The sequence below is a fragment of the Gopherus flavomarginatus genome, chromosome 6 (genome assembly GCF_025201925.1).
Source record: "Gopherus flavomarginatus isolate rGopFla2 chromosome 6, rGopFla2.mat.asm, whole genome shotgun sequence".
In the NCBI taxonomy this organism is placed as follows: domain Eukaryota; kingdom Metazoa; phylum Chordata; order Testudines; family Testudinidae; genus Gopherus; species Gopherus flavomarginatus.
The window spans coordinates 41,992,588-42,005,631 of NC_066622.1; the positions used below are offsets into that span (position 1 = coordinate 41,992,588).

At 36.6% G+C, this 13,044-nt stretch overlaps 2 protein-coding genes across 3 annotated transcripts in view; one reads left to right on the forward strand and one right to left on the reverse strand.

The window, feature by feature from the left end:
• The window catches only part of CENPP (centromere protein P), a 294,323-nt gene that overhangs the window by 208,840 nt on the left and 72,439 nt on the right, over positions 1–13,044 (forward strand). The window lies entirely within an intron of this gene.
• Positions 1–13,044, reverse strand: part of ECM2 (extracellular matrix protein 2) — a 36,226-nt gene that overhangs the window by 7,263 nt on the left and 15,919 nt on the right. The window contains exons 3-8 of the mRNA XM_050957775.1: positions 9,458–9,646; positions 6,333–6,932; positions 5,621–5,736; positions 2,734–2,869; positions 1,061–1,218; positions 220–359 (exon numbers count right to left, since the gene is read on the reverse strand). Coding sequence (XP_050813732.1) covers positions 220–359; positions 1,061–1,218; positions 2,734–2,869; positions 5,621–5,736; positions 6,333–6,932; positions 9,458–9,646 — 1,339 coding nt within the window. The remainder of the gene's footprint in view (positions 1–219; positions 360–1,060; positions 1,219–2,733; positions 2,870–5,620; positions 5,737–6,332; positions 6,933–9,457; positions 9,647–13,044) is intronic.

The window sequence follows — 13,044 nt, forward strand, 5'->3', positions numbered from 1 at the left end:
TTAGATTATGATAAATTATAATGTAGATGGAAAGATAATTGAATTTAACATAATGATGATATTGTCATGTATCCATGGATTTTTAAAACAGAACTTGTATGGTTTGTTTGTTTTTTTAAATGAGAGGAGCTTCATTACATGGTACAAATATTACTTTCATAGTAGGGTTTTCTAGTAGTACTGGATAACAAAACAATTAAATCTTAAATTGGTACTTACTCTTGATTAATCCAAGCCAAAGGTGCTATCCTATTTTCTTCTAATTTGTTGTGTTTCAGCACAATGATGTTAATATTGCTGGTATGGTTAAAGCAAATTTCTGAAATTTCTTCTATTTGGTTATTTTCCAGATATAGTTCCTACAAGTACATTTGAAAAAGAAAATTTGCAAAACAATATTTTTTTTCCTGTTGTGATTTAAAAAGTTCATTTTAAGTGTTATTCTCTCATGCTAAAATCGCTGTTTTCCAGATATCAGAATAATTAATTGAACACGTCTGCATAATAAACTCAGTAGTAGTAATTGCACGATTTGATTTTGGAAAAAACACAGTATTTCAAAATTTAATATATTTTTCATTTGTGGAAACAAATTACTTTGAAAGACAGATTAATAGAATAATAATTATTTTTAAAACACTTCTGCATCTTGCTTGCTGTTGCATAATGAGTATGTGGATGTACTGAATGCTAAGACTGTTGTCATATAATTCATGTTTTCGGGACACAAATTTGCCAAGAGGAATAAAAATATTTATTTAATATAGGAAAGGCATAACAAACTTGCATGAGGTACTAGTTGAGGCATGTGAACAGAGCTGGCCAAAACACAGGATTTCCAGTGCCCAGAGATTTAGATGGATGCCATTTGTGGTAGAGTTTGTATAATATAAGTAAATAAGTAAATTTCTGGCAATAATGACTTTGCAGCCAATGACAACATGTCTTGAAACAAATTATTAAGATGTAAAAATATCATCTGTGCTTTACAGTGATAGTGGAGTACATACAAAGAAGAAAAGGAACACATCTGGAAAAATAAAGATTTTTGGACTTTTACCTCAATAGATGTGGGAAGACCTTGTGGGACAGTTCTAAATTTATTTCTTCCAAGGCGCAAATAAGATAGGCTTTTCAAAGGACGGAAAGCTAAAGGACTGACATTTGCTTCACTAAGTTTATTGCCTTCTAATTCTAGGGTCACCAAGTTCTTTAATTCTGTAGAAAATAAAATAATTGGTGATAAATTTTAATAAAGTGATATAGAATCTTGTACCCTATTAAAACATGAGATGTGTGGTACCAATTTTTAACATTACTTAAATCCATTCAAAAGAATGGGAAAGTATCATATTTGCCTGAATGGGTCTTAGCACAGGAAACAATTTTATACTTGCATTCATAAGTTGTAAATTATTTTTATTTTAAAATCATTTGAAAAAATTTCAGCCAATTACTGTACCATGTTCAAAAACTATACTGTAAATATAGTTAAATTATGAAAAATGCAACTGAAATGTATTGATAATACAAAGTTTCTTTACAGCCCATTAACTTCTTTATTGTCCTCCAGGAGAGCTGTGCAATTTTCAGCATAGGATTGTTATTTTAATACTGTACTTTCAGAATGGGAAAATAAGGCAGGTGCAGGGAGCTAATGGTAGCACAAGCTCCTTAGTAATTCAAGACCTCAGGAGGGTGCATGGAGCAATATATTGGTGCTGACCTTCTGCACAGATGCCCAAATATCTGTAGGATTCTCCCCAGCTCTCCAGTCATTCGTTTAGTGGTCATGTTACTTGCACCCTTTGTAGGTTCACAGGTCCTTCCCCCACCTCAGTGTACTACTATGTGTTGAGAACTCTGCATGGAGTATCCTGTATCCCCCTTCCTAGGGAGTGGGTATTGTAGACCTTGATCTTCCAGATATATTTCAGAAGAACTAAATGTTGGCAACTATATGTAAACAAAAATGATCATTTCATGACAAAAAGGTCTTCATTCTCAATTACAAAATATTAAAGTTCATAAACAAAAATGTTGAATAATTTCATCTAAGCTTTATTCTACTTTCTTAATGCGCAGAGATCAAAACCTGTTCTTTGTCCCATGAGTATAAAAATATCCATACTGGTTCCACTGTATGTAATGCTGCAACACTGGGATGTAGGTGTACATACTCCCTATGCAGTGCACAGTCCAGTTTCCCTAGGGAACTTGAGCATTAGCACAGACTTTGCTGTGAAAAACACTGACGTTCCTCAGAATTACAAGATAATTCAGATTTTAAAAACTCAAGTTTCATGCAGGTCTTCTAGGTTTTGTCGCTGTACAGACATCTGGAAAAACACATCTATTTATCAATCTAATGATTAAGTTTCTGTTATTTAACACAAAGTCTCTGCCTCCTATAGAAATAGAAGATCCTAGAATCTTGCAGTAGTATGCTGCCTTGATTGGCAATGACCAACAAAAATACATTTAGATCCTGACTGGCAAAGATGTGTGCATGTGCTTAACTTTACTCATGAATGTAAAGTTCAACATGTGTATAAGTCTTTGCAGGATCAGTCTGTTACTCATATTTAACTTTAATTTTTTCCACTACAATGGCAAATGAAAATTGGTCTCAAATTCTCCAGATTTTGCTTAATATGCAAGATCTCAAAATTCTATTCTGCATTTTGAAGTTCAAATCTAATTTCATTGATTCAATATTCACTTCTTAAATACCTTGTAAACTGTCTTCATCAATAGCATGGAGATGGTTTTCATTTATTTTAAGTTCTTCTAAAGCTGATGGTAATTCAGGAGGAATATGTACTAGTGCGTTTCCATCCATATACAAACGTTTTAACTTTTTCAGGATCTTAAATGGGGGGAAATCAGAATTCAGTTAACAAAATGTAAAATTATATTGTAAAATAACCTAAAATTGTAATTGCCATTTTACTAACCATGTTAATTTTGTTGCTGATGTTGCTGTTGGTTGTCTTAGGTAAGTTTCATAAAAAGCAGAAAGTTGATAAAATGGAGACTTGAGTATTATATACACAGAACAGGTAAAGACTGGGTAGCAGTAGCGCCTCAATGCTGTTGTGGAATATCTAGTATTTTGGTAAGAAAGGAGTTCTTTCTCTAAGTACTTGAACCATTGGCCTTTCTGTATAATCTACCAACAAGGGTGTCAATTGGGAGGGTATGTTTTGTGATATGAACATCTGTCACCCAAGAATTGGACTTAGTTCATCAGCCTCTTTTACATGGGCCAGCTAGCCACCATCCCAGCCATACTGGACCCCAGTCCTGTTACTAATCCTTGACTCATCCAATCACCTCACTTATCTAACCTTTTCATAATATTTAGGAATTCTTAGATACTTACAGCCTTTATAGCATTTCATATTATGTACTTAATCTACAGTAGTCAATGTTTTTCAGTAAATTGCCTCTAGGGCTACTGGTCCACTACAGTTCAGTAGACTTTTTGGCTTAGCAGTAGAGGCCCGTGGCCTTTTTGCAGGTTGAGAGTTAAAATGATGTATAAGTTGTAAAGCTTCAGTGTTCTAGGAAGAAGAGCTCTGTGTGTAAACTCAAAAGCTTCTCTTTCACCAACAGAAGTTGGTTCAATACAAGATATTACCTCATGCACATTGTCTCTCATACTGTGTGTGTCAATCAGATAAACTATGTGTACATCCAAGGATTACATAAGCAGGATCGGAAAGTCCTTGATACCATTATGTATGGTAGCGCTTACCCTGGCTGACATTAAACATTGTCTCATCAGTTATCCTGTGGAGCTAAGGGGCAAAAGTCTCCAGCAGGCAAAAGAGTAAATATGGCAGTAAACATTTCAATAGCTGGGGGAAATATTCCACTGACAGGACTTTGAAGGGGGTACAATTTCAAATGAGCCTTTTTTGGCTATGACTTTTATTCTTTAGTGTGTTTTAGATTTTTGTATGTTTTATAAAATACAAGTATAAATAAAAGTATTTTATAATAAAATGTGATCTTTTAAAAAAATCTCAGAGAATAAAAAGGGGGGAAATATAATTCTGACCTATTTTATTTCACCTAACAGTTGAAATTCTACAACAGAGACATAAGTGCAATTGTGGGGGGTGTAAGGACACTGTTCGGTAGGGCATTTAAACCAATGGGACTATATATTGTATGTATTTAAGTGCTTTTCTGGATTGAGGCCAAAATCAGGGTCCAAACACTTTTTGTGACTACAGCTTACTATCAGAAGATTGTTATTATGGACAATCAATGCAGTACTAATAAATCTGATATGTGCATATTGCTAATTAAATAAGTAAAATAGGTATTCAATCTTTTGCAAAGTTAGTACTGGAAGACTTCAAAAGCTCACTCTCCATGTAAATTATGAAGAAAATTCTACTTCTCTAGATTGTTGGCTAGAAATCCAGCTCCGATTGGTATTTAGCATTTACTGGCTGTTAGATGGCCTGTGTGAAATGAGCTATTGGTCACCATCCAGGTCCTAACTCGCTGTCCTTGTAGAGCTTGATCCTGTGACATGCTGAGCATTCTGGCCCTGATCTAGCAAAACACTTAAATATGTACCTTAATCAGGGCTGGCTCCAGGCACCAGCTCAGCAAGTAGGTGCTTGAGGCGGCCAAGGGGAAGGAGTGGCACGTCGAGCTCTTCAGCTGCAATTCAGCAGCGGGTCTCTCAGTCCCTCTCAATGGGAAGGACCTGCCGCGGAATTGCTGCCGAAGAAGAAAGCAGCACAGTGGAGCTGCTGCTGAAGTGCCACCGATTGCAATTGCAGCTCTTCCCTCCCCCCTATCCCACTTGGGGCAGCAAAAACCACAGAGCCGGCCCTGGCCTTAATTAAGCATATAAGTAGTCCCTTTGTCAGCAATGGCATTGATCATATGCTGAAAGTTAAACATGTGCTTAAGTATTTCGCTAGATTGGAAATAGAGTACTCAGCACCTTTCAAGATGAAGACCATAAAAAAAAACACTGCACTATCCGATGCCAGTTCAGGTACCCTTGTTAGCAGGCTAATGACTGATCAAGTTCTAAAGAAAGAACATTAGAGGTGGTCATTCCAAGTTAGACAATGAGGCACACTGGTGTGACAACTTCTGTGTTTTTAGACATATAAAGAACTTCATTGTGCAGGGCTGTCAAGCCAGCACCCTTCAAAAGCTTCCCTTTCTATACTACTTTTCTTTAAAAGAGAGTTCAAGTACTATGAGGTTTCTAAAAATGATATAAGAAGCACTTTATGATGATGGAAAAACTATTTTTAAAAATCTCAAAAAGTGAAGCTGGTAAAATACCAGAAAAATATTAATAATAATTCAGCAAATAACTTTTTCAGTGAATAGTATTCGACCAACTATATAACTGGCTGAAAACTGTAAAAATGATTTGTTGAAAATGGCAAAATTTGATTAATCATATATTCATTACATAGAGGTAGATCCCTAGCTAGTGCAAATTGTCATAGCTCCATTGACTCCAGCGGAGCTACAGCCATTTACATTAGCTGATGATTTGCCCTGTAGTATTCTGTGAGATCTACTTCAAGCACAAATCAGTGACAGAGATGTTAGAAAGAGTATGCATGCTTACTTTGAACGCTTGTGGACCTATGCCTGGAGAAGTGATATTATTTTTACTTAGATCAAGCCTTTCCAAATTAGGGATCCCATTGAATGCTTCATCTGGAATGGAAGTGATGGTATTCCCTAGGACAGATAGATAAATAAATAAATTAAATAAATAAATAAATATATTAGTAATGTGTTGCATCTTATACAGTCTGAGTCAGGTAACTAGGTATTGTACAAGTACAAATGTATTCATGGAAATAAAGTCAACTGTATGTCTCTGTGTCTCAACACTAGTAGCATCTAAATTTTGAAAAGCAAGTTAGATTGTAGCAACATGGCACTGACCTCTTTTATTAGATTACCATAGATCTAAAATTACTACAATTACAAAACCATCTTCAGGAGCACAAAAAAAGTGTTAGTGTTGGAGAGCTAATGTAATAAGAGAAATCATAAATTAATGTACAGTACATGGGCCTGAACTTCTGAGGGCACTCATAGTGGAATATAAAACCTTTAATTTCTAGGTTGTTGCTTGTTTCTCAGGCTTACAGTGTTGCCTAACTTCTCAGGCTTAGTTGTAAAATGCCTTTAAATCTCTTTTTGTGATAAGAAACTAGTAGCATAAAGCATTTTACGTTATAATATGCTAACATTAAAATTATGGGTTTTGGGGAGGGCTAAATTTTAATTGGTGAAGAAAATAATATAAAGCAAACTTATTTTCTTACCTTCAAGCTCTAAGCTTGTTAGCTCTGGATCAGTAATTGGTGGTATTTGTGTAAGTTTGGCATTAATGCAGCTTATTGTGGTGTCAGAAATCGAACATCCCATTGGCAAAGGAGGAATTTCTGCAGGAGGAACAGGAATTGGGAATCGAGGGGGCATTCTGAAAACATCACCTCGTAAAATATGTTCATCCTCTTCCTCTTCTTCCACTTCACTTTGTTGTTGTTTTCTTTCTTGCTCTGGACGTTTGTTTTCCTTTCTTTTTTCTTCTTCTTCCTTTTCAATTTGTAGCTCTTCCTCTTCATATGCTCTTCTTTTTTCTTCCTCTCTCCTGCTTATTTCCTCCTCTACTTTCTGATGGGCTTCATAGTCACGTATTTTTTTCTCCTCCTGACTTTTCTTTTCTTTTCTCTTCCTGTGCTCTTCATCCTTTTTGTGAATTTCCTTTTCTCTCCCTTCAAGTTCTTCCTTCTCTCGTCTAAGTAACTCATCTATTTCAGCCTGGGTATGCAGTGGTTGCAATAGCATTGGGTCACTAGGGTCATTGGGCTCTGGAGAAGCACCAGAAATTTCAGGTGTGTCATCCAGTGAAATATATTGTACTGAAAATGAGAGTGTCCATGGTAGTGAAAGTGAGGGAAAAAAATAAAATGGCAGTATAAGAGGAAATGAGAATGAAGTTAGTAACTATTATGCCCCCCCAAACATTGTAAACATTCTAACTATAGAAGAAATAAATTCACACTGAGAATGTGATTTTAAGGAATGAAAAATGTATTTCTTATTTATAATCTTAATTATAATATATTATAAATTTGTTACACTAAAATGTTGAATGTTTGTTTTGTGGTTCTTGATAAATCCTTACTGTAAAAATGATTCAAATGTCAGAGTATAATACCTTTATGAGGGAATAATAATATTACAATCATTATGCAAATCCAGCATCTGATTAATTTTACTGAACACAGCTAGTTAGTGGAGAATCCAGATTTTAAGTGAGTATGACAATCAATGGTTAAGCCTTTACAGCAGCTACAACATAGAATAGTTATCTGTATTCTTTTTCGTAAAGGTGTTAATATGATAAATAGGAATGCATCAAAGAAGTCCCAAAAGAATTTGAATATAGGCTTGATTTGGTAGTACATTTTTGAACTGTTGAATTTGTTAATGTTATGTGCCTGGCACAAAGTCCCAAACAGAAAAAAAGTGTGCCTGGGGATGGGACAGGGGTTTGCAGTAAGCACTAGGTTCCCAGAACCCTTTTCCCTCACTGAAGGAGCAGCAGCTAGCTGGTACAGCTCTGGTTAAAGCTGTCTGGAGAGGGGAGGTTGGCTGGAGAGATACCAGTATGTTGATTCAGCTGTTCTCACAGATCCCTGTGAATTCAGCGCCATAGTGGAAAGATTGCAGTGCAATTCGTACATGTACATATGCATGTGCACATGCAAACCATGCCAATTTGAATAAATCAAGTATAATTGTTGCTCTTTACATCATCTTGCTACTAGTTACACAATCAACTTTCCACCCATGCTCAACCCAGCAGAGATATAGAAAGAAAAAAAATATCACTACTACTGTCACCATAAATACAAAAGTTAAATAGTGTGCATTCTTGTGGGATAAATAATGCTTTTATCTATGCAAATGTCACCAATCCAGTTTCCCTCCTGTCTTTCCATCACCTGAAACCACAAGGTTGGAGGATGTTCTAACTGATATTCTGCCATGTTAACTGCTTCCTCTCACTTGGTCAACATGAGCCAGTACACTTTTTATATGCTCACCACTCATTGTATTTGTTTATGAGTTCCATCTGCCAAAAGGAGGGCGGACTCAGCTACATTCATAACTTTTTCTGATTCTTTATTTTAAAATAGAAATTCTAGTGATAATTTGAAATTAGTGTTACTCAAAAACAATAGTTTTAAAAACTGTATACCCTATTTAAGAGAAAATAGTTACTGAATCTTGGAAACTTGTTTTACTAAAACACATAAACTGGAACATCTTTAGAACATCTTTATCACTTTGTTACTTTAAAGTCTGATCAGCAATATTGGTACTTATTTCCTGAATGCACAACTAGACTCTCCACTATCAAGTTTAAGTGCAAAAGAGATGCTAGGGTCTGATCCTGCGAGGTGGGGACCTTCAGTTGTCGTTGGCTTCACTGGAAACAATGCAGCATTGTAACAATAGAAAAGATGCTTTTCTATAGTGAAAAGTTTAGTGGGGTTTTTGCAGTGTGGCATGATGGATAACTTGGACATTTGGTCACACTTTCTATTAGGGTTAATTTTATAAGCTATATATTCAGGGTTAATAAATGATTAATGGAGGTTTTAATAAATGGTTGATCAGTTGTCATGGATGTTAGTGTCCAACAGGTTAATAAACTGCTTGTAACTATCACTTTTCATTGCTTTCTTCTGATGTGCTTATAATGATCTATAACACATACTACTCATGTGTCTAATGTGCTTTTATATCATATAGAAATCATTTATTAACACTTTATAAATGGAACCTTATTTTTTTTTTGGTATGTACTATAAGGGAGTAAAGTTTATGCTTTTATTTCATTAGCTGAAAAAGCATAAGGATGATAGTGAGCGGGGGAGAAAACAGAAAAGGGAAAAAATCAATAGAAAATGCGGGGCCCTGATCCTTTTCCCATTGCAGACAAAGCGTATTTCCATTTGGGAACAACATAGAGTTTTACATACGTTTTGAATTGTATTATGGAATAATTCTTGTTGATTCTGTTGATCTGTAGAGCTGCTGTTATTACATAATTTTGAACTTTTCTACTTTCTGTATTTTAAAAAATTGTTTGTTTCAAAGATTCCAAGGCCAGAAGGGACCATTTTGTTCATCTGTTCTGACCTCCTGTTAACACAGGCCATAGAATTTCTCTCAAATAATTTCGATAATATATATTTTAGAAAAATAGTTAAATATGTATAATAAAATTGCATAAATCATTACTTGTTTTTTATAGGTTATATTACTTACCCTTTGCCTTTATCTAATGTTTTGTTTGAGGTAGTTTTAAAATAGTAAAAATAACAAATAGAAAATTAAATGATGGATAACAAGATAGCATGGTGTACTGTACCAATATCAGAGCAAACTGGGCAGCACTCTCCTTCAGGTATCATGGTTTTGTGACATGTCAGAGAAAGGCACGTAGTTTCATCACAAATCACTTTTCCTTTTGAACAAAGACAAGTAATGCAAGGTTTGGGGGCCCACACAGCTTTATCGTACATAATCATCCCGTTAGCTGTACAGTGCCCTTTCTTTCCTAATAAAAGAAAAAGAATTATGTCAAAGGCAAGAGTTGAATTAAATAATAATTCTTTGATAGCTTAAACTGAAATACACATTATACAGTTTCATTGTTTAGATCTTTGATATACTTGATGTTAATAGTAAATTGGTTGGGGAAGCCAGAGAATATGACTAATGCTGAAGGCAAATATTTCAGTTTACTAGATCTTCAGTAGATGCTTTTCAGCCAATTAATGTTTCAAGTGTTAAATGCTTTTATTGCTCTTAACCTGGAAGTGAATGAATGATTTCTGTACAGAATGTATTTATGTAGGAGAGTCTTAGTTTGGTGCTTGAGTACAGTATGGAGGAAGAATTCTTAAATGTGTGTATTGTTCTTTTCTGTAAAAATTACACCAGACATTTTTATATAATGGAGATATTTCAAATATGTAGGTAGAATGTTTTAGCTTACAATTTCACTCTGGATATCTGAGTCCTCAATAGTTGATAATGAACTGAAGAGAACATAAAATATTTCTTTTGAGTATATATTTCTAAAGCATCCTTCACCATATTCTCTAGGAAGCAATGACATTCACAAACCTCATAACTTCCAAACCGTGAGACTCCACTGCACATGCATCTATCTCCCTGTGGAGAAAGGATGAGAGAACAAACAACATGTAACAGATGTGTAGTCATGTTGCTTAATGCCTGAGTGGAGAGCATTCAGATTCTAAAGTGATGAGCATGGTATAAGAACCTGAACAGAACAGGGCCAAATCTTTGCCCATTGAAGTGAAAAGAATGACAACAGCAGAATCAGGATTTAGCCTTAAGTGAGTTTAGTGTTTATTAAAACATGCCGGATTGACAGTTGTAAATAAAAATCGTTTTTCTAAAAAATGGTTTAAACATGAGCAGAATCTATATCAGCTACTCTCACATTGCCCTGCCACTGTGCCTCAGTCCTGACCTGGTAGGGCCATTAAGGTGGGAGATGGGATGGTATAGTTAATTATACATGTCCTTTTCAATCTTTGGCCTCCCTGCTCTGCCTGCAGAGGGGACAATTAGTATCAATTCTGATGGTGGCTTTTATGATATGGAAATCTGATGGGAACTGGTTATAATTTCTATCCTTAATCCCTTCCATGTCTGAGTGTCTTCCTGGAGAGATGTTCCCTGTCTGTGGCAACAGAAGGCTAATCAGAACTTTGCTCTGAACCAGAGCTTCAGGTCACCCCTCAGGAAGAATTTTCCAGAATTCTCTGCCTCCAGTAGATAGATAGTTCATCAGGTTTTAAGCCAGACAGACATTTTTTCTATGGTTTTGTCCCCAGCCAGTACTGAGACAGAATTGGCTATGGTTTTATGTGGTATCACAGATGGGAAACAGCATTTTCAAGAGCATGCTGCTCCAGACCCGCTGGTGTGACCAGCTGAAGTCATGCCAGTGAGTGTGGAGTGACAGACTCTTCAAAATCGTGTCCTCAGTGCAATGTGCCTCGTATGCATTGTGCAACGTCACATTGGTCAAGGTGTGCCCACACTATTCCCAGAAATACTGGAAGGTCAGGTATTCTAGGGATGTGGCAGTGGCCACCCTAGCCTCCAAACAGCACATGTAGCACCCTGAAGGCCTTCCTTTGCAGCAGAATTTTCACACGATTTTTAAGATTTTTAATTAAATGTATCTTTTTCCTCAAAACAGTTAAAATGAAAAAAAACTTTAGGTTTCTGAGGGTTTGAAAGACAGTACACTTCTTCTCAGAAATGTCAGACAGAGACAGCAAGCCAAAGTGTGGGCAAGATCCACCCCAGGATGTTGAGCAGAGCTCACAAAAGCTCCTTTTGTTGAGACAAGCCAGAATCAGTGTCATGGAAGTTTTTTTCTAACCAAACATGGGACCCCTATTCCCACAGTTTGCAAAGCAAACAGGAAAGTTTGACTGGAGACTCCTCAGTCTTGGGGAAAGGCAAAGGTCCCCACCCCCTTAGCAACCAGCAGGAAGAAATTCATACTCCTAGCCTGCAGGTAGGCAAAGTCTGTGCTAAGATGTTTGAGAAAGCTGCAAAGTTATCCCCTCTTCCCACACGTTGTTTTATCTGCACAGCTTCCTCTGCCATGAAAAGTGAAAACTTTCTGATTCCAATGAGCCGTTTGTCTCCAGTGGCTCTGGCTCACTACTTTATTTTCTGTGGTCAGTCCCACACAATCCAGACCAAGCAGCGGAGTAGTTTAGGTTGAAGTGATTAACTTCCTCCTCCTTGAGAGATGGACCTATTTCCACTTCCCATCCAGCCTCCCTAGTCCCACAGGAGTCATAAAGTGGCTACCCTTTCTTTTATGGAAGCACACAGAAGTCATGCCTACAGAATCCTTCCTTCCTTTCAGTCTCCCTGTAATGTAGTCTCCCCCTCACATACCCCTTCCTGCCTTTCTCTCAGGAGTTTGGCCCAGGGGACTGGTGAAGGATATTGGTCACAATCAGCAATAAAAGAGAAAGCAAAAAGTCTTAAAACCTTTTATAATAGGTTTTAAGATCCTCTAAACAGAAAGAGAAGTCTTTAAAGCTGAGATTTTGAGATACTTCAGACAGTTCACCAGACTTTGAAGAATTACATATAAATGGGGGTTTAACTTCATAGGTGCTTATACTTTTAGAAAATACAACAGTAAAAATACATTAACTCAAAGACCCTAACCTTGCAAAATTGCCTGACTGCTGTCAAGTATCAGAGGGTAGCCGTGTTAGTCTGGATCTGTAAAAGCAGCAAAGAATCCTGTGGCACCTTATAGACTAACAGACGTTTTGGAGCATGAGCTTTCGTGGGTGAATACCCACTTCCTCAGATGCATGTCCTGACTGCTGTGTAATTCTTCCTCATTTGGTTTATGAGTATGTGAAGAAGGTGGAGTGGGAATTCCCTTAAAGTCCTATCTTGTATCTAAGGGCTATAAGGTCTTCATTTTTCTGACTAAGATTAAGCCTTCTATGGCCTCCTAGTTAAAGGGCATACCAGTTGAGGTAGTATTTCTGCCAAACTGATAAAAAGCAGAATAAGATAATCACTCAGACTGAACTTGGATACAGCAGCCTCAACCCTCAGAGCATTGGCTGCAGTCTTTTATTGTAGAAATGTATGTTCAGCTGTGAGCAGGTGTCCCCCCCCACACACACACACACTAAAATTCTTCATCCAGCCTAAAGCTGTTCTTGTTTTTTGGGTCTCCCAAGTCTGGACAAATTACCCCTCCTATGAGGGCATGCTTCAGGATCGGCCTTTATCTGGGAGTGAAGCACATCAGAAAATGGGTGCTTCAGTTAATCAGGGAAGGATATTCAATGAAACTCATTGTCCCAGGGACAAGTTTGTTATCCCAAATTAAATTAAAATAAACCAACACTATCAACAAGCCTCTTC